Source organism: Hemiscyllium ocellatum, chromosome 4 (genome assembly GCF_020745735.1).
Source record: "Hemiscyllium ocellatum isolate sHemOce1 chromosome 4, sHemOce1.pat.X.cur, whole genome shotgun sequence".
Lineage (NCBI taxonomy): Eukaryota > Metazoa > Chordata > Chondrichthyes > Orectolobiformes > Hemiscylliidae > Hemiscyllium > Hemiscyllium ocellatum.
The window spans coordinates 11,563,353-11,586,262 of NC_083404.1; the positions used below are offsets into that span (position 1 = coordinate 11,563,353).

At 40.9% G+C, this 22,910-nt stretch overlaps 1 protein-coding gene across 7 annotated transcripts in view; it reads right to left on the minus strand.

Moving 5' to 3' along the window:
* Positions 1 to 330: 330 nt before the first annotated feature.
* Positions 331 to 22,910, minus strand: part of LOC132811078 (somatomedin-B and thrombospondin type-1 domain-containing protein) — a 41,768-nt gene continuing 19,188 nt past the window's right edge. For 5 of the 7 annotated variants that reach the window (XM_060822762.1, XM_060822761.1, XM_060822757.1 and 2 more), the window contains 5 exons: positions 17,800 to 17,994; positions 15,441 to 15,519; positions 3,954 to 4,130; positions 3,372 to 3,422; positions 331 to 2,179 (listed from right to left, as the gene is read on the minus strand). In XM_060822762.1, coding sequence (XP_060678745.1) covers positions 2,062 to 2,179; positions 3,372 to 3,422; positions 3,954 to 4,130; positions 15,441 to 15,519; positions 17,800 to 17,994 — 620 coding nt within the window. In that variant the 3' untranslated portion in view covers positions 331 to 2,061. The remainder of the gene's footprint in view (positions 2,180 to 3,371; positions 3,423 to 3,953; positions 4,131 to 15,440; positions 15,520 to 17,799; positions 17,995 to 22,910) is intronic. The other 2 variants (XM_060822771.1, XM_060822770.1) reach the window with 2 other exon arrangements.

Genomic DNA, 22,910 nt, shown 5'->3' on the forward strand with positions numbered 1-22,910 from the left:
ATGTTACTTGATTCTTTAGCTTGTTTTAAAGTGATTTAGAAGAACATATTCTTCATATTAAAATGTATTACCTGACACTCACCAGTAGCTGTATTTAGGTTTACTTGCACATGCCAGACTGCTAACAGAAATTTGATGTGGCCTTCGAGCCTATATCAATGGAGGAAGGAGCTGCCCGAAATAGAAAGGTATAAATTCTTTCCAGTTCTGAACTAAGTCTGAAATTAGGAGGAAGAGCGTGTTTCAGAATATAATGGCTCCATTGAAATGTAGAAAGAACCAAGCTGGTTTTTATTTCCACCAAATAAGGATAATAGAACTAATATCTAGGCACATTCTTTGTAAACACTCACGAAACTCCAGACATAAAGTTTACATTGTTATAGATACTCAGTGCCAGAACTGAGAGAGTAGTTAAACAGCTGTTTAAATTCACTGCATTAATTCAAACATATAATAAAAAGGTTTGCTTAAAATCAGCGATATATTTGAAATGTCAGTTGACCAGTTACAGTCCAAGGTGAGTGGTTTCTTATACACAATACAGTTGACTGCAATAATCATAAATTTACATAAACTACAACAGTTATTTCTTAATTACCTGACTAATCAAAAACCTTTAGTAAATAAAATGTTAGTATTATCAGGTGCTGCAATTTTTTAAAACTCTATTTGAAAACCATAACTAATTAATTTTCATGTTTAATCTTTTCTGATCAGACTAAGTTCTCAATCCTAGAATTATTCCAGTAAATCTTTATTGTCAAACCTTATGCAGAGCCATTATATTCTCATTATAATAAGATGGTCAGAATTGTTGCAAGTATTCAATATGTGGTCTAACTCATGTGCTGTACAAATTCAATGTAATTTTATAGAATCAGAGAACTGTTACGGTGTATTTACACCAGCTCTCATTGTCAATTCTAGACCCCTAATTTGCTTTATTTATGGTTTATTTACTTGCATCGTGACTTTAAGTAATGCATATTCTAATTAAGTTTTGTGCAAGATTAAATTGAACAGTGCTTTTGATTTCAGGATTCACATTATATTGTTGAGAGAAACCTTTGTATTTCTGCTTCAATGGTGATTGCCAGTATCTAAATGCACTATCTTACCGTAAACTGTTTTGAATACATGTAAAGCCCATATTAAACAGTTGCTGTGACTGTTCAGCAGAATCCAAAACTGACTAGGATTCATCTAGGATCATGACCTTCCTCCATTTCTAAAATGTTATTTTGAATTCTCCCCAGGTATCAGTCAGACAAAACTGCATATGTCTTAAGCAAAATAATTAAACATTCTTTCAATTATCTATTATACTGAAATTTGCTTGCAACAATATAATTAATATGAATGAATACAGTGAAATCTCCAAATTAGTATTGGCAGCAAGTTCTGATTTTACTGGCAGATAGAATAGATTTTTTCTGCCAATATTACTGCATTCTTTATCCCTAAGTGAGGCAAAGCATTGTCCAGACGAAATTCAAAGCTCATTCCAATTGAAAAGCTGTGTCTACTGAACACACCATCACATTTGATTTCACACTTTAATGTTAGAGTACTGACATTAATATTGCTCAATCACTATTTAATGTTTGGCCACTTGATCTGTTTAGGAGCTGGATTAGTTCTTACTAATCTACTTTTGCCTCATTCATCTGGACTAGATGTGGCCTGAAAGATCAAGTTTACTAAATGCATTCTTATTGATTTACATTAATTTTAAACTGCTAAAAATAACATATCATCAATTTTGAATTATATTTCTAAACCAAAATGTCTGTGATATGCCTGGAGGTATGTTTTATCTTTAAACAAAAAAATTAAAATGCAACAATGCATTAAAAAATTCACTACCTGTCCGCATTTTACTCAACAGTCGAATGGGGCTATGCAAAGATTTTCATTCACATTCTGAAAGATCAGTGCTGCTTTGTAATCCCTCCATGGTGTGATCTTGAATCAAAGCGAGTGGTATTATTGTCAAATTGTTAAAAATTTAAGCTTAATCTATTAGCGTGTAACATTTCTAAAATAAGAAACGACTTCTCAAGTAAATATAAAACTGTGAACAATAGGGCATGAGCACTCTGCCACCTCACGCACTTTTCTCCATGTTCCTCTACATTGAGGATTGCCCACTGCTTGCCATTGGAAGACATGAGTCCTGCCAGAAATGGAAACATAAAAAAGAAAAGAATAAACTCAATGTAAGTATGAGCTTCATCAGTCAGTATAGAAATATGTGTAGATGCAACATGCATAGGGCTACAGAATGAACTAGCTTTGATGAGAAGAAAGTACATCTGACAACCAAACCAAAGAAGATGTAAACTAATATACCTGAAAGAACTTAGGGAAAAATTGAAACAAAAAGAAAATCATGGAAATATGAAACAGATCAGTCAGTATTTGTGAAGAGCTCTCCAAATATGTTGATGTGTTCATTGAACCTGTGAAATACAGAATTGATGTTTACACAATTTAAGTATTTATATAATTTAATTTTCAAGAATAGTACAGCATGGGAATTGGACTTTCGGCCCATGATGCTGTACCAAACATGACGCCAAATGAAACTAATACCTTCTCCCTGTCCAAATTCCTCCATTCCTTGCATATTCATTTGCTTCTCTAAAAGTCCCTTAAATGCTCTTAGTGTAGCTCCCTCCACCACCACCCCTGGCATTGCATTCCAGACTCCTAGCACTCTCTGTGCAAAAAACTTGCCCCTCATGTCTCCTTTGAACTTTCCCCCTTTCACCTTAAATACATGCCCCTAGTATTAGACATTTCAACTTTTGGAAAAAGTTTCTGACCATCAACCCTATCTATACATTTCACAGTTTTATAGACTTCTATCATAGTTTTATAGACTCCTTTCAGCCTCCGCCATTCTAGAGAAAGTAGCCCAAATTCTTCTAGCCTCTCTTTATAACACATACCCTCTAATACCAGGTAGTATCCTGGTAAACCTTTCTTCCCCCCTCTCCAGAGCCTCTAAATGCTTCCTGTAATGTGGTGACCAGAATTGAATGCAATACATGAAGTGTGGCCTAACCAAAGGCTTATAAAACTGCAACATGACATCCTGAGTCTTGTACTCAATTCCCCAACCAACAAAGGCAAGTATGCCATACAACCTCTTTACCACCATATCTACTTGTGTGGCCACTTTTAAGGAGCCACAGACTTGAACCCCAAGATCCTTCTATACATCAATGCTATTCAGAGTCCTATTATTAACTGTATACTTTTCCTTAACATTTGATTTCCCAAAGAGCAGCACCTCACACTTACCCAGATTAAGATTATGTATCAGTGCTGCTAAATAGTCTGTAGGTCTTAAACACAATTACCTCATGATCTGTCCTCTTCTGATTAGGCCACTGTCCAAATATTGAATATTCCTATGTGATGTAAATAAGCAAACAAAAAATCTACAAAATGTTGTTAATTGTATATTCCTGGGCACAAGTATAACTATTTCTACATTTCTACTGTTGTGCTAGGACAACCATAATTTAAAGGCTTATATTTGCACTTTTTAAAAAAGATTTTTCACTTGTAATAATTTAGAATATAGATTTTGAATTACTATTTTCATAGGTATACACTATACATATGTTTCCTGATGAAGGGCTCTGGCCCGAAACGTCGAATTTCCTGTTCCTTGGATGCTGCCTAACCTGCTGTGCTTTAACCAGCAACACATTTTCAGCTCTGATCTCCAGCATCTGCAGACCTCACTTTTTACACTATACATAGGACAATAATGTACAATATGTTAGCTCATCTAATAAAACTACTAATGGACTGGTACAGTTTAATAATACATGTGTCAGAAATGGACAAACTCAAGAAATTACGTAGCAAAGTAATTCATTAGCTGAATTATAAATTTTGTTCATACATGCACTTTTGATGAAATTTATAATTACCCATTATCATTTGCCCCATCACCATGACAACGGTGATTGTGTGAATTCATAGCTGGTGGCTGACATGTTACACAGACAGTGTAACCCTCTCGGAGATACTGCATCCATCTTGCAAATGAACGATTCTCTACAGTGCAGTGGAAGGACAGTGATTCAATTGTGAACTCAGTGCAATACCTAATTAATAAGATTTAAAAAAAGATTGAATTAGGAATATAACATTTCAAACTTGTTCAGCCATTTATAAGAACATTAGAACTGGCCCTTCAAGCCTGTTCTGCCATTCAATAGGATCATGGCTCATCTTTTTGTGGACTCTGATCCACTTACTTGCGCTCTCACCATATCCTTTAATTGCTTTATTGTTAAAAAAAATTACCTTAGCTTTAAAAATGTTTACTGAAGTAATGTCAACTACTTCACTGGGCAAGGAATTCCAAAGATTAACGTTCATTGAGATAATGGTTAATTTCTATGTTAAAGCTATCCAACAAGGCCTAGCTCTAGCTTTGTATCCTTTTGTACCCTTGGCTAGAAAAAAATTCAGCAATCCCACACTTAAGGATCATTCACTAAGCTAGCATCTGCTGTTTTTCTCGAAAGAGATTTTCACATTTTCACCACCTTTTCCATGATGAAGTATTTCTTCATTTTTTTCTCCTCTTACTGCTGTTGGTACTCTTCTGTTATTCTAAGTTCAAGTATATATACACACAAGCACAGTCGTATCACATGTTTTCTCTCCATCTTGTTAACAGAAGTTCAAAAAATGCCCACTGTATATTCCACAAGGTTTTTTGTGACATCTGTAATGTTGTGTCATTGCGAGTTGAAAGTCAGAAGTCATATAACACCAGGTTACAGTCCAACAGGTTTATTTGAAATCACAAGCTTTCAGACCGTAGCCTCTTTGTCAGGTGAAGCAAGAAGGAAGCACACAGGCACAGAGTTTATAGGCAGAGAGATCAAGGGCAGAGAGATCAAAAGGTCATACAACTGGTGTGAGTGGATTGTTGGATAATAAGTCTCTGCAGGTGACCAAAAGTGTCGGATGGTGAGAGTAAAGAGTCAACAGCTGAATAATCAGCAAAGGGATGACCTTTAATCCAAATAAATGAGGCAGAGAGATAACTAAAAAAAAGTTTTAAATAAAGTGGTGTTGGGGACAAACCAAATGACTGGAATAACATGATAGGCATAACAGTCACATGCTGGGGGGGTCTAACCAAAGTAACAAGTAATCCAAAACTGTACAAGTTAATTAAGGCAGAGTATCATAACAATTTATCAAGGTGATGATGCCAAACAGGACAGCGAGGAAAACTTTACAAATACAGACCAGTGTGGTGGGGTCACATGTAGCGCGACAAGAACCCAAGATCACAGTTGAGGCCGTCTTTGTGGGAATGGAACTTGGCTATCTGTTTCTGCTCGGCCATTCTGTGTTGTATATTTCGAAGGCCACCTTGAAGGATACTTACCCGACGATCAGAGGCTGAATGCCCTTGACAACTGAAGTGTTGCCTGACAGGAATTTTCCCTCCAGTCGGGGAACACTTCAGCAGTCAAGGACATTCAGCCTCTAATCTTCGACAACAGCAAACAGATAACATGTATTCAGCAAAGGCCCTTGACACCCAGGATTGACTGTGGATCTCTCTCTTTACTGCCGTGGACAGAAAGATGAGTGACCAGCCTCTCATTAATATCTGTGCAGCTTCCTGAATGACTTCCTGGACTGTTTGCATAGGATCTATAGAGATGGCCATGGCCCACTCCTTAGTCTGTAAAGGCATGGATCGAATCCACTGACCACACCAAACAGCCAACTGACCATGTACAAGTCTGGACTGATATCAAAGCCTGCTCTTGATATACTGTGATGAAATCACATGACTGAAAGCTGTCTACCTGATTTGACTAAGGACTATATCCCTGCAATAGATGAATATGCAGTGATTTTGGTGCATAGATGGTGCTGGTGTGAGACTGATATCAACAATGCTGCACAGTGATCTGTCCACTCTCTTAACTGATCACCGCTGAAAATCATGAAGAACTAAAACAGAAATTGTTGGAAAAGCTCAGCAGGTCTGGCAGCATCTGTGGATTTTTCGATCTTTACTTGGTATTTAACTCATTGCCACTTCTCTTCTGGGCAGGCCCATCTTGAAGAAGTTCTGCTCCTCTCTCTCTGATGGGATTTCTGTTCCAATCTTCTCTCTTGTCTACCAACATTCTTTCACTGTTTCTCCTGGCGTTTGACCAGGTATTTACCAAAACTCGTTTCCATAGCCACATCACATTCCTCATTGGCACACCCCATTTGGTTTCCTACTCAAGTTTCGTTCCTCATACTTTGAATCCACCCAGGATCATATGTTTCACAGACAGCTGTTCTCACAGCATCCTGAGGTCCACACTCAATGCCGTGTGTCATCAAATGCATATTCTCAACCTCTCTCTCCTACAGCTACCCATCACACTGGCTCAGGGCTGCACCACCCCCCAGTTCCACTTCATCCTCTGGCTCATTGAAGTGCTAACAAGAAACTTTTCCTTTTCCTTTCAAGTGTCAAGGCACACAAGGTACAACAACTTAAGAGATAGCCATGTCCTTCCTGGAACCTTTGTTCCCTTCTCTCCCCTTTGATTCCATCCCCCCCCACCAACCCCACCTTCTGTCATCTATTCACCCTTCCTCCTAAGCTTCCGCTCTCCAGTGCTGGATGTTCTGTACTCAGCAGAGGTCTCAGCTTTATCCATCTACATCACCACCTTAATGAATTTCAGGCATGACATGACATTGAACTCTTCTTCCGTGCCCATTTCTTTGGGCAAGAGTCCTCTCCCTATCCCACAGACACCTTTTCCCAGCTCCAATACTCTCCCTTCACCTGCATCCTTCCAGGAAGTGACTGCACTCCATGCTCTCAGATCCAACCCCTCCATAGATGCTGCCAGACCTGCTGAGCTTTATGAGCCATTTCTGATTTTATTTCTGATTTACAGTACTTGCAGCTTTTTTTGGCTTTAAATCATGAAGAATTGCCTGGTTTCATGTCTGCACTAAAAGACAAGACAGAAGTATTGTGAATCTTTAAGCTCTGACTGAGGGGCCAAAGCACAGAGAGGTAAGACCAGGAAAGGCAGGGATTCTGCGAGTAGTCAAGTAGATGCAAAGTAAGTGAGTCCTGAAAGAGCACATGAGGATCCCTAACATTCACCTTGGTCAATTCCATCAGGTGTGGTCTGTAGCTCTGTGCAAAGTGCAGCATTGAAGTGCAGAAACTTAGTGTAAGTGTGTCCAAGATGTCCCATGAGGATGCAGTGAGATTGGTAAGTGTCAGAGGTAAAGATTTGTGTCCACGGGTTGTGCACAGTCACTGCCTGTAGTGTCTGACTTTGATTTGATTTATTGTAGTCCCGTATATCCTGTACATTAAAAAGCTTTCTTTTTTGAGCAGTACAGGCGGATCATAGCGAACAAGGGTATACTGGTCATAGGGTGCTTAGACAGAGTGAGGCATACAGGGTGACAGCTGCACAGGAGGTGCGCAAAATAAGATCAAATTTAGCAAGATCAACATTATCCAAAGTTAGAGAATCTATTCATCAGTATAACACCAGCCAGGAAGAAGCTCTTATTGAACCTGTTGGTGCGTGTGTTCAAGGTTCTGTGTCTTCTGCCTACTGAAAGAGATTGAAAGAGAATATTACCGGGCTGCTACAGAAAAGCTGGATGGAAGTTAACTTTCTAGTAGTTCCTTCTGGTCCTGGGCAGTGCAGTTACCGTAACAGGCCGTGATGGACCCAGTAAGTATGCTTTTTATGGTGCATCTGTAAAAGTTGGCGAGAGTCCTTATGGATATGCCAAATTTCCTATGTTGCCTTAGAAAGAACAGGTATTGTTGTGCCTTTTTGACTGTCATATTAACGTGGGAGATCAAGGGCAGATTGTTGGTTATCGTCGCTCCTAGGTACTTGATGCTTTCAACTTTGTTGATGTAGATAGGGGCATGCCCTTCTCGTGTTGCCCAATTCTTTTGTTTTAGCAACGTTGAGAGAGAGGATGTTATCTTTGCATCGTGACACCAAGCCCTCTATCTCCTTCCTGTATTCTGACTCAAAGTTGTTTGATATCCGTCCTACCAGGGTGGTGCTGTCAGCAGACTTGTAGAAGATGTTCATACTGAATTTGGCTACACAGTTATAGGTGCACAGGGAGTACAGTAGGGGGCTGAGAACACATCCTTGCGGTGCTCCAGTGTTGAGGATTATCGTGGAGGAGATGTTATTGTCAATCTTCACTGGCCTGAGGTGTTGGGGACTGCTGTCCAATGTGGAGGTCCTGAAAAACAGGTGGTGGGGTGGTAGGATGCCCAAAATTTGACTCTTCAGACCCCACAAGGGAAAGAACCCTGCCAACTGACTTTACCAAGCCCCTAGACTTATATCCAAGGCTACCTTTGACACACATTTAGAATCTGTTCTATTGTATAGTTCAAAAACCATCCATAAAAATGCTTCCACTCTTAGAACATAGAACATAGAACAGTACAGCACAGAACAGGCCCTTCAGCCCACGATGTTGTGCCGACCACTGATCCTCATGTATGCACCCTCAAATTTCTGTGACCATATGCACGTCCAGGAGTCTCTTAAATGTCCCCAATGACCCTGCCTCCACAACTGCTGCTGGCAACACATTCCATGCTCTCACAACTCTCTGTGTAAAGAACTCACCTCTGACATCCCCTCTATACTTTCCTCCAATCAGCTTAAAACTATGACCCCTTGTGTTGATCATTTCTGCCCTGGGAAATAGTCTCTGGCTATCGACTCTATCTATGCCTCTCATTATCTTGTATACCTCAATTAGGTCCCCTCTTCTCCTCCTTTTCTCCAATGAAAAAAGTCCTAGCTCAGTCAACCTCTCCTCATAAGATAAGCCCTCTAGTCCAGGCAGCATCCTGGTAAACCTCCTCTGAACCCTCTCCAAAGCATCCACATCTTTCTTATAATAGGGCGACCAGAACGGGACGCAGTATTCCAAGTGCGGTCTAACCAAAGTTTTATAGAGCTGCAACAAGATCTCAAGACTCTTAAACTCAATCCCCCTGATAATGAAAGCCAAAACACCATATGCTTTCTTAACAACCCTGTCCACTTGGGTGGCCATTTTAAGGGATCTATGTACCTGCACCCCAAGATCCCTCTGTTCCTCCACACTGCCAAGAATCCTATCCTTAATCCTGTACTCAGCTTTCAAATTTGACCTTCCAAAATGCATCACCTCTTAATAGCATACTTTCTGGATATGTGTATTCTAAAATGACAATCCTGGTCTGATAGATGAAAGTGAGTATTGCGGATGCTGGAGATTAGAGTCAAGAGTGTGGTGCTGGAAAAGGTATGGTGTGGGTCAGGCAGCATCCGAGGAGCAGGAAAATCAATATTTTGGGAATAAAAAGCCCTTCATCAGGAATGATGCTGTGAGCCAAGGAGGTGGTGAGATAAATGGGAAGGAGATGGGGCTGAGGGCAAGATCTGATGGCTATCATAGGACTCTAGTTTGTTGTTCTAAATGGCATTACATCAGAAAGAAGGATTCATTTCAGCATTTGGTAGTCAACAATTTTAAAAATAATGGCAGTGACTGCGTTAGCGGGGTATTAGGTCTATCAATAATATTTTGAAACTGCTAATGCTCCTGAAGTAACTCCACAGAGACAGGTATCCCCTCACCAAATCACCCTTTAGTCACACATCGAGAATCCTTGACACTGATTCAGCTCCCGCAGAGACAGCTCTCGGAATGAACAGGATGTTTGATACTCCTGTTCTTATCTGTCAGCCAGGGCTCCCTAATTGGAACAGATTAACAATCCCAATCAGGGAATTCATGTTCTATGAGGTCCACCTGGCTGACCTTGTTACAATCACTACAGCTCAGCTATGTGATTTTGTCAAGTTGAAATTGGCCCCTATATTGCTGATGCATTTTTCTTTTTGAACAAGGAGGGTTGTGATTGTTTTCCTGACAGCATTGAATCATAGAGTCCCTACAGTGCAGAAGCAGGCCATTCAGCCCATCAGGTCCACAGTGACCCTCTGAAGATCATCTCACCCAGTCCCACCAATTCCTGTAACACTGCATTTCCCATGGTTAACCCACCTAGCCTGCACATCCCTGATACTATGGGACATTTTAACATGGAGAAAGTGAGGACTGCAGATGCTGGAGATCAGAGCTGAAAAATGTGTTGCTGGAAAAGCACAGCAGGTCAGGCAGGCAGCATCCAAGGAGCAGGGGAATTGACGTTTCGGGCATAAGCCCTTCTTCAGGAATGGGGAAGGTGTGCTAAGCAGGCTAAGATAAAAGGTACGGAGGAGGGACTTGGGGGAAGGGCGTTGGGAATGCGATAGATGGAAGGAGGTTAAGGTGAGGGTGATAGGCTGGAGAAGGGGTGGGGGTGGAGAGGTCGGGAAGAAGATTGCAGGTCAAGAAGGCGGTGCTGAGTCCGAGGTTTGGGATTGGGATAAGGTGGGGGGAGGGGAAATGAGGAAGCTGGAGAAATCTGCATTCATCCCTTGTGGTTGGAGGGTTCCTAGGCGGAAGATGAGGTGCTCTTCCTTCAGGTGTCGTGTTGCCATGGTCTGGCGATGGAGGAGGCCAAGGACCTGCATGTCCTTGGTGGAGTGGGAGGGCGAGTTAAAGTGTTCAGCCACAGGGCGATTGGGTGGGTTGGTGCGGGTGTCCCAGAGGTGTTCTCTGAAACATTCCGCAAGTAGGCGGCCTGTCTCCCCAATGTAGAAGAGCTCACATCGGGTGCAGCAGATGCAGTAAATGATGTGTGTGGAGGTACAGGTGAATTTGTGGCGGATATGGAAGGATTCCTTGGGGCCTTGGAGGGAAGTGAGGGGGAAGGTGTGGGCACAGGTTTTGCATTTCTTGCTGTTGCAGGGGAAGGTGCCGGGAGTGGAGATTGGGTTGGTGGGGGGTGTGGACCTGACGAGGGAGTCACGGATGGAGTGGTCTTTCCGGAATGCAGAGAGGGGAGGGGAGGGAAATATATCCTTGATGGTGGGGTCTGTTTGGAGGTGGCGGAAATGACGAAGGATGATACGATGTATCTGGAGGTTGGTGGGTGGTAGGTGAGGATCAGTGGGGTTCTGTCCTGGTGGCGATTGGAGGGGCGGGGCTCAAGGGCAGAGGAGCGGGTAGTGGAGGAGATGCAGTAGAGAGCAACGTCAACCACGTCTGAAGGGAAATTGTGGTCTTTGAAGAAGGAGGCCATCTGGGTTGTTCGGTATTGGAATTGGTCCTCCTGGGAGCAGATGCGGCAGAGGCGAAGGAATTGGGAATATGGGATGGCGTTTTTACAGGGGGCAAGGTGGGAGGAGGTGTAATCTAGATAGCTGTGGGAGTCGGTCGGTTTATAGTAAATGTCCGTGTTGAGTCGGTCGCCCGAGATAGAAATGGAGAGGTCTAGGAAGGGGAGGGAGGAGTCTGAGACGGTCCAGGTAAATTTGAGGTCGGGGTGGAAGGTGTTAGTAAAGTGGATGAACTGTTCAACCTCCTCGTGGGAGCACAAGATAGCACCAGTACAGTCATCGAACCAACCAGTACCCTTCCACTGACACCCTCCTTCGACTGACTGAACTGGTCCTCACTCTGAACAAATTCTCTTTCCAATCCTCCCATTTCCTCCAAACCAAAGGAGTAGCCATGGGCACCCTCATGGGCCCCAGCTATGCCTGCCTCTTCGTCGGATATGTGGAACAGTCCATCTTCCGAGCTACACTGGCACCAGCCCCCACCTTTTCCTCCGCTACATCGATGACTGTATCAGCGCTACCTCATGCTCCCACGAGGAGGTTGAACAGTTCATCCACTTTACTAACACCTTCCACCCCGACCTCAAATCTATCTGGACCATTTCAGACTCCTCCCTCCCCTTCTTAGACCTCTCCATTTCTATCTCGGGCGACCGACTCAACACGGACATTTACTATAAACTGACAGATCGACTCCTACAGCTACCTAGATTACATCTCCTCCCACCCTGACCCCTGTAAAATCGCCATCCCATAATCCCAATTCCTTCGCCTCCGCCGCATCTGCTCCCAGGAGGACCAATTCCAATACTGAACAACCCAGATGGCCTCCTTCTTCAAAGACTGCAATTCCCCTCAGATGTGGTTGACGATGCTCTCCACCGCATCTCCTCCATTTCCCCCTCCTCTGCCCTTGAGCCCCGCTCCTCCAATCGCCACCAGGACAGAACCCCACTGGTCCTTACCTACCACTCCACCAACCTCCAGATACATCGCATCATCCTTCGTCATTTCTGCCACCTCAAAACAGACCCCACCACCAAGGATATATTTCCCTCCCCTCCCCTATCAGCGTTCCGGAAAGATCACTCCATCCGCGACTCCCTCGTCAGGTCCACACCCCCCACCAACCCAACCTCCACTCCTGGCACCTTCCCCTTCAATCGTAAGAAATGCAAAACGTGCACCCACACCTCCCCCCTCACTTCCCTCCAAGGCCCCAAGGGATCCTTCCATATCCATCACAAATTCACCTGCACCTCCACACACATCATTTACTGCATCTGCTGCACCTGATGTGGCCTCCTCTACATTGGGAAGACAGGCTGCCTACTTGCGGAATGTTTCAGAGAACACCTCTGGGATACCCGCACCAATCAACCCAACCGCCCAGTGGCTGATCACTTTAACTCCCCCTCCTACTCCGCCAAGGACATGCAGGTCCTTGGCCTCCTTCATCGCCAGACCATGGCAACACAACGCCTGGAGGAAGAGCACCTCATCTTCCGCCTAGGAACCCTCCAATCACAAGGGATAAATGCAGATTTCTCCAGCTTCCTCATTTCCCCTCCCCCCCAACTTATCTCAGTCCCAAACCTCGGACTCAGCACCGCCTTCTTGACCTGCAATCTTCTTCCCGACCTCTCCGACCCCTTCTCTGGCCTATCACCCTCACCTTAACCTCCTTCCATCTATAGCATTCCCAACGCCCCTCCCCCAAGTCCCTCCTCCGTACCTTTTATCTTAGCCTGCTTGGCACACCCTTCTCATTCCTGAAGAAGGGCTTATGCCCAAAACGTCAATTCTCCTGCTCCTTGGATGCTGCCTGACCTGCTGTACTTTTCCAGCAACACATTTTTCAGACATTTTAACATGGCCAATCCTGTGACATGGTCTCCATAAACAAGCTGAATGTGACACATACTCACTGTTGTGGAAGTATTGGTGAACAATCAAAAATCTACTTTGTCCTTTTACAGATAACCCAGCTACTTCTTTGAAATATACCAAGAATTCTGTCTCCTTATGAAAATTATTTTACTTAAATTGAGGTCATTTCTTTTTCAGAACTTGGATATAGAATCATCCCATAAAAGATATGAAAAGACTTGCATTTTTATATTATTTTCATATCCACAAGATGTTTCAATTAGGTCCTATTGAACTGTAGTCACTTTATGAAAAGAAAGTATTTGCTTTGCAAGTTCATACCAGACTTTTAATAAAAAAAGAAAATTGAAATTACAATGAAACTTGGAACAAAACAAAACCCACAAGTCAGCCTGCTATGCTGAAGAGCCCTCACATCACTTAGTGTCAGATTACAATTCTTTCACAAAAACAGATTACAAAGCCAGTGTAAACATTGCACTAAAATCTTTGCTTAACTATGTTGTTTCTTACTTTATTGATATGTGTTCTACCTTTAGACTATTCAGATGGTAAAAATAATAGGATAAGCCCATTATAGAAACCCTCGCAGGTACAATACCACAGCTAGTTGTTGCAAGCTGAGCTGTGTAAAAAATGTACCTCTTGGGTCATTCCTGCTTCCTCTTGTTACCTTGTAAAATGTTAACAATACACTAGAGAGGAAGCCTGAGGGAAGATAACAAATTGAGGATTTGAACTCATCTCATATTTAAGTGTCAATTGCATGAAAACAGGATTACTCGTACTATTACAGATTGTACTTAGACTTAGTCATAGAGTCATAGAGATATACAGCACGGAAACAGACCCTTTGGTCCAACTCATCAATGCCGACCAGATATCCCAACCCAATCCAGCATCCACTCCATATCCTTCCAAACCCTTCCTATTCATATACCCATTTAGATGCCTTTTGAATGTTGCAATTGTACCAGCCTCCACCACTTCCTCTGGCAGCTCATTCTATACATGTATCATCCTCTGAGTGAAAAGGTTGCTCCTTAGGTCTTTTTCATATCTTTCTACTCTCACCCTAAACCTATGCCCTCTAGTTCTGGACTCCCCGACTCCAGGGAAAAGACTTTGTCTGTTTACCCTATCCATGCACCTAATGATTCTATAAGGTCACCCCTCAGCCTCCATCGCTCCAGGGAAAACAGCCCTAGCCTATTCAACCTGTCCCAATACTTCAAATCCTCCAACCCTGGCAACATCCTTGCAAATATTTTCTGAACCCTTTCAAGTTTCACAACATCTTTCCAATATTCCAACCATGGCCTAACAAATGTCCTGTACAGCCGCAACATGACCTCCCAACTCCTGTACTCAATGCTCTGACCAAAAAAGGAAAGCATACCAAACACCTTCTTCACTATTCTGCGACTCCAATTCCAAGGAGCTATGAACCTGCACTCCAAGGGCTCTTTGTTCAGCAACACTCTCTAGGACCTTACCATTAAGTGTAGAAGTCCTGCTAAGATTTGCTTTCCCAAAATGTAGCACCTCACATTTGTCTAAATTAAATTCCATCTGCCACTTCTCAGCCCATTGGCCTATCTGATAAGATGCTGTTGTAATCTGAGGTAACCTTCTTCACTGTCCACTACACATCCAATTTTGATGTCATCAGCAAACTTACTAACTAATACCTCTTATGCTCACATCCAAATCATTTGATTCTCTTTCACATACAGAGCATTTAACACATCAACTTCTCATCCCATTATTTTCCTACTATCTGAGTATCCCTTTCTGACTCAGTAGACAACACATTTCACAGTTGCTGGCTTTTTTCTTACCAATTTTTCCTAACTTCCTATCAATTAATCATGATTAATTAAGTTTTGCGCTCAATTTTGCAGCTTTACCATGGCATGTCCTCCCTTTTCATGACCAAATCATGTATTCTCATTCTTAGTGAAGTTTAAACAGAAAAAAATACTAATATTGGAAATTTGAAATAAAACACTGATATTCTAGAAATATACTGAAAGGCCATCAGCAACTAACAATAAATAATATAAATTAGAATTTAAGCTACAAAAGTTTTTATCAAAAGAATAAAGTACAAATCATAGTTTCTAAATTTGCTTTCTTAATTGTAATGGGGGTAAGGTACAAATTTTGTCAACAATTCCTTTTGTGTTATGATTGATAGCCAACCAATTTTCTTCATAGTAATAACCTGGTATAAGAATGAAAATTGCTACTCACCCAGGAATCTCTTTATCTTCAAAAGCAGCCAACTTCCTTCTCTCCTTATTGTACGCTGCAGTGCTTATAAAAGCAGGGCCTAGAACAGTCAAACCAAAAGGTTAAATCACAAAGCAGTATATCAGCTAAGTTACTTAGAGTCTTCCATGTACAGCAATCAAATCAGTCCCAATGTTGTGTTTTGTCCGTATAGTCCTGTAAGTTTACTCCTCTCAAGTACCTCTCAAGAAGACTTCATAGAATCAATTACAATACCTAACAAAACATGCAAATAAAGCAAATATTTTCTGGTGTAACTATAAAAAGCAGTTAAATATATGTACACTTTTTAATAAAACACACTGAATTAATCATATCTGATATTAAAAATGCACTGAGGATGCACAATAACAAAATCCTAGAGAAAATCACTAATTTGGCCAATGCAACAGCAAGTTTCTACATCGATGTCCTCATGTGTCCAGCCACTAAGTAGTGGTCCATTTTCTTAAAATTTCAACTGAAAAAGCTACTACCATACTCACTCAATTGCATGTTGTTTCCTAGTGTTCAGCTGATAAATTGATTGCTTCCTGGTGCGCTATTGCCATTGTAGCAAGTTTCTGCAGCTTTTTAAAAATGTTAATTCATTTGTAAGAGTAGAAACTGAACCAGACAAGACTAAAAGGTTTGCCAGCTATGTGGTGAAGCACATTTCTCCATAACATAAATGAGATTAGAAACAATAACAAACTCTATAGATTCACTAACTGAAACATTATGTATACATGTATAATATATAACTACATTATATAGTAAATCGTTGGCAGGAAAGCACTGTACAATATTATGAGACTATAAAAGATGCCCATTAAATAGAAGTAATTTCCTTACTATGAATAATTTAATATTAATTAATATCATTCGGTGCTTGTCCATTGTCAAGTTTGCAAATAAACTAAAATTATCATAATAGCTGATTATTCAGTCTATATGGTTGTTACAATTGTAATGAAGAAAACAGTTACACTTCGACTTCTCCTCGTCAAAATTCTCTAAATATCAGCATCTATTTATTTCCTGTCAAACGGATATCTCTGCATCAAACATTATCCTTTGAGTAGATTTATTGCTGCGGGCTTCATACTGACTTATGTTAAATTGTACAGAAAGGTCCACAGCAAGTGAATGCTTTCATGATTGGAGGTGACAGTCATATTTCTTAGAAAACAGTTAATGCAGTGCCACATGGAGTTAACCACTGTCCTTTCACTCTGGAGATCTGGATGCAAATTCAACCCTGACTAATAGAACAATAGTGGCTTGTCTCTACCAGCTCTAGGGATCCCGAATGAAATGAGATCATGCATTTCGCTACACAAAGTGACCCGGGTGTTGGCATCAATTGGCAGATCATTTGAAACTGTAAGAATAGCTGGTGTGGGAAATAAAAAAAATCATAATGTGACACTTTAGGATTTTTTTCTGATTCTAGCAGTAAGGTATATCATACAATGAAAATATTTCCATACATAATTCATGCATTTACGGCTGAAATAGAACATAAAACATTATAGCCCAGGAACAGATGCTTTGGCCCACCATGTCTATGCTGACCACGATGATGATCTAAACTAACTATGTGCTTGTCCAAACGTCTCTTAAACATTGCTAATGTATCTGCTACTACCATCTCCCCTGGCAGTGTGTTCCAGGCACCCACTACCCTCTGCATAAACAACTTTCCTTGCACATCACTTTTAAACATGCCCCTCTCACCTTAAACCTATGCCCCCTGGTATCTGACATTTCACCCTGAGGAACAGACTCCACTACCCACCCTATCTATGCCTTTCATAATTTTGCCCCCTCAGTCTCCAAAACTCTGATGAAAACAATTCAAGTTTATCCATCTCCCCTTATAACTAATATACTCCAATCCAGGCAGAACCCTGGTAAACCTCTTCTGCACTCTCTCCAAAGTCTTCACTTCCTTCATATCATGTGGCAAAAATAACTACTCACAATACTCCAAATGCAGCCTAGCCAAAATCTTATAGACTTGTAACATGACTTGACAACTCAATGCCCCTACCGATGAAGACAAGCACATCGTTTTGAAGTGCATGTTTTGGATGTGTTTGATGATAATCAGGGTGATAAGCAATGGGAAATTTTTCTATTACTCCAATTTTTCTCATTTCAATGAACAAAAAAAAAAGCAATAATGTCAATTTGCAAACATCAAAATAGGTTTTCTTACAATCTCTTTCCAAAGTTTTCTGATAAGAATGCAATCTTTGATCAAAGCAAATGAATACTGAAAAGATTATATACATTGACTATGAGGTTATGAGAAAAAAATCCAACACATCTATACCATAGGATTGTCCACAATGTACACCCTGGTAATTCATATACTCCAGGCAGCCTGCTCGTTCTTCCAGTGGTGGACAAGGATCTCCATGATTCAGTGGTTCTTGTTCAACATGACGCCGTCGAACCCGCACAGTAGGCTGGCATTGCTCAGCACAGCCACTCCACTGACTCCACTCACTCACCACACATGGACTGGCTGGAAATAAGAACACAGCATGACTTTGCAATGTTTACCCCAGGTTAGTGGTCATACTCCTACAGCAAAGATTTTAGGATTATAGAAGTTTACAAAATCATGAGGGGCATAGATAGGATTAATGATAGATGCCTTTTCCCTAGGAAGGAGGATTTCAAGACTATGGGGCACATTTTTCATGTGAGAGGAGAGAGATTTAAAGAAGACATGAGGACTAAATATTTACACAGAGGGTTTAGGGATTCACATGTGGAATGAACTTACTGAGAAAGTGGTGGATGTGGGCAAAATCACGTTTAAAAGACACTTGGATAAGTACATGAATAGGAAAGATTTGGATGGATCTGGGCCAGGAGCAGACAGGTGGGGCTAGATTAGCTTGGAATTATGTTTGGCATGTACTGAGTGGACCCAAGGGTCTGTTTCTGTGCTGTATGACTCTATAACTCTATGTCATCTATCACATTAAAATATGCACCTCTAATTAATTTACAGCTTGATCCTAAGTTTCGTATGTGCTGATCATCTGTGCTGATTTCATATCTGAAAATCATCCTTCTATTAAATTCTAAACTGATCACATTCTCAAATTTGACATTATTGTAAACATATTTGTTCAGCAGAGTCATTTTAACTGTGGAAGCAGATTCAGTGCTCAAGGGAAGTTACCATTTGTAGAGTGGAGGAATTTCTGTTTAGTTGAATCTCAGATGTTTAATTATATTGTGAATCACATTGATAAGGGGCTAAGTGTCAAAAAAGGCTGATTATCTTCAAGATGTCTGCTTTCTATTTGTGATGATAATGGGACTATATTCTATCCGCAGATAATAATTTTCTATCTCAAAATATCTTTTCGTAATGCATGTACAGACATTATTGTGTTTTTCTTCTGCTATAAAGTACAATCCATTGTTGTTTAATGCTTCACATCCAAACCAAATAAGTGCAAAATTATCTGACATTGAATTGGATCATGCCTGACTCCAGAAAATCTGAGTGATTCACAAAAAAGTGGCTTACTGTCTTGAATATTTATTACTGCAAAGCCGCAGATCCCAGTTGTGACCCTAGAGGCAGCTCATCAGTCACAGAAGACATCAAGATAAAATGTAATAAATTTCAAGAGGAGTTGGGAGTTAAATGGAAGAGGAGTGGATAAGCTGCCCACTATATTAGAGCTGTCTGGTTTATGCCTGTGAAATTTCCATGCACCATTCAATTCCTAATCACCAACTGACAACACTCGAGTTCAAACCCTAGATGGAATTTTAATACTGTACAGGTTTGCAGTGCACTGTCTTTGTAGTCAAAATATACCCTGCAAATAAATAAGAGGTTTTTTTGATTAACGCTTTTGATTAATTTTTTTGATTTTGACAGCCAACTTACTTAAACATTAAGCCTGCTGGCCAAATGAACACATATTAAATTTAATCAATATAGAGTCAAAGAGATGTACAGCATGGAAACAGACCCTTCAGTCCAACCTGTCCAACCCAATCTAGTCCCACCTGCCAGCACCCGGCCCATGTCCCTCCAAACCCTTCCTATTCATATATCCATATCTGAAGATTCTTTGATTTTGTTAGCCATCAGTGTGATTTTTGAAAAGATTTGTAACTCAGGTTGTGGCTCAGGTTGTAGGTTTACTCACTGAGCTGGAAGATTTGTTCTCAGACATTTCATCACCATGCTAGGTAACATCATTAGTGAGCCTCCGACTGCAACAAACATTACAGCGATCAGACTGGCAGGAAACTAGCCAGCAGGATATGCACGCACAAACTAGCCACCAAGCAACATGACCAACTATCAGTAGTATCCTTGCACACAGACGAGAAGGGACACCAGTTCGACTGGGACAATACATCCATCCTAGGACAGGCTAAACAAAGACAGACACAGGAGTTCCTAGAGGCCTGGCATGCAAACCAGAATTCCATCAACAAACACATTGATTGGACTCTATTTACCAGCCTCTCAGAAAAACAACCAGAAGTGATATCACCCACCACAACAGACTGAGGCACATAAATTGAAAGCGGGACAGAACACTAGAGCTTCCACTGAGACTCACTGATGATGTTACCTAGCATGGTGACAAAACGTCTGAGAACAAATCTTCCAGTTCAGTGAGCAAACTTACAATCTAAGCCATCAGTTTTACATTAAGATCTCTAATGGTCCTTGAGGAACAGTTTCATGGTATCAAGTGAGGACAAAAATAACAGTGTAAAACTGAAGTAATCTCTCATTTTTTTTGTGAAGGCACAGTCTTCTTAATTTCTCTTCTTCCATCCCATCACTGCTATCTGTCTTCCAACCCATTAAGTTATGCTGTGCTGTAATTCTGAGGATAATGGTATAATTGTACTCTTCTTTGCGATGAGATGTTAGACCTGAATCCAGTGCTCAAAAAATCATTAGACAGTTAACAGGAACTTGAAGGCAAGTAGAATCTTGAAGATTAAGGAAAATTGGAAAAAGAATTCTCAACATCAAGATTCTAATTTTCTTAACTCACTGTACTTTCATAATATTCTTGTCATTGCCCACATCCCACCAGGGAGGTGAAAATGCTGCCCAAAATGTCAGCATGCAGCTACAGCAAGTAGCTAGGAAGACAAATGGAAGCTTGGTCATTGTTCTAATGGGGTAGAGGGCTTTGGGAAGGGGGGTCCTAGAGTCTGAAAGTAAGAAATTCTTAAACTGTACCAAGTATTGGTGGACAGTATTGGGCATCCTAACTAAGGCAGGACACTCTTGCATTTCTGGGAAGTATGTTGCTTCCTTGAGTGAGGTCAAAGAATGTGGTGCTGAAAAAACACAGCAAGCCAGGCAGCATCCGAGGAGCAGGAGAATCAACATTTCGGGCATAGGCCCTTCTTCAGGAATCTTATGCTCGATACGCCGATTCTACTGCTCCTCGGATGCTGCCTGACCTGCTGTGTTTTTCCAGCACCATATTTTTCGACTCTGGTCTCCAGCATCTGCAGTCCTCACTTTCTCCTCCTTGAGTGAGGTGTTTATCTTAAAAAATTAAATCAGCCTAGTCTGATTGCAATCTTAACTCCATATTCTCACTTACCCCGATAACCTTTCATCCCCTTTCTTATCAAGAATGTATCTGTCCTTTATGTATTATATAATATCATATTATGTATGAATATCTATCTAATATTGGTGCTATGACTCTTGCTAAATCCTTGTGGCCAGCTTTCTTCAAGGTCAATTTTTAACCACACCATCCCTTTGACAGTAGACTGCAAAATCCGACCCATGGCATGTCAGTTATAAGTTGACAACAAACAAATTGATTACTATAATTCTCTTTCTGGGAGAATGAATTGAAATGCTCTATCTCATTGGAGACTGGGATTTGTCAGTCAATTTGACAAATTTGAAAGATTGTCAAGATCTGTCTTCATAACTCAAGCTGTGGTGTTCCATTATACAATTCTAAATGCAGCTGCAATTCACTGTTGCTGTCCAGCTGCTCTGTTTATCCCATGGGCGAATACCTCTGGTAACACTTCAATATTTCTTTACACACATTTTAACACAACTTATTGCTGTCATGTTATTTTACCTACAGAAATTCTCTGCTTTGATTTCAATAACTACCAAAGCAGGGAAAATACCAAACATACCAAGAAACAAATGAGCACAACCTCACTTAAGGAAAAAATGGAAGTCACGAAGAAGGGAATTTTGAAATGTTTAGACATCTACAGAAAGGGTCTGAATCATGATTTTCCTAGAAATATAGAGTAACCTCTCCCTAACTGCCATATTCAAGTATTAAGAGGAAAGATGCATCTGTGAAGAGAAAGCGGAAAGTTAAATTTTGACCTTTCTTCAGACCCTTCTCCAGTTCTGGACGCCATTGGAATCAAAACGTTAACTCGGCTTTCTCCCCACAGATGATACCAGACGTGTTAAGCTTCTCCAGCAATTTCTGTTTCTGTTTCAGATTTCCACATCTGCAGTTCTTTGTTTTGTTAAAAGGAAGGATACCTTGCCCTTAGATCAAGGTTTTGGATTACAAATCCAAACTTCTCGGTTTGAGAGAACTTTATTTCTTTACTGTAACATTGTCCTTTGGAAGGGGCAGACAATTGAAAAGGAGAATAATTTCAAGTTCTAACATTATTGAGTTTTGTCAAAGAGAAAAGTGCTCAAAATGTATGGTAGAAAGTGGAGATAATAAGCAACTTGCCAACATTTAGGCTTTATACACATTTATTTAATTTCAAAAGCATCCCTACTACAAGCCGTGCTCCTTTAGAAAGATAGAGAAACACGTTCCTCTTCAGCTGATTTCCCTGAAGATATTTGGTATCATTGAACTATATTCCCAAGCATTTGTTTCTAACAAAGGCAAAAATGTTTCAAAATTGTTTTTTCTGCTACCTTTGAATCTACTCTCAAATCTTGATGCCCTAGCTTTTTTCAAGACTTCATATCACTCTCCTTACCTTAGCATTTTAATCCTATCAAAGGACATCTTTTCAGGAAATATCCATCTCTATGTTAGAGCTAGTTGTCCCCTAACTGGCATGACAATGCACACCCTAAATTCTCTCTAGTTTGGTATCCTGTTGTTTGGTGTCTTTTATTAACTTACCTTATTAATGACCACATTTCTGATCATATGGGCTTCTGCTCCTAGTGGTATTCCTGATTTGTATTATATTTCTTGATCTTGGTTCAACTACATCCTCTATCTTGCCTTTCATCTCTTTCTGGACTGCTATTGTTTGACCCCCACCCCCTCCCCATCTCCATTTAATAGGATTCCTTTCAACTCTCTATGATTGCTTACTGGGGGTGTATGTGCTCCCAGAAAACACTGTTTGAGCTTAGATGCATTTTCTTCTATTCCATGTCTCTACTTCAAGTTCCCAATTCAT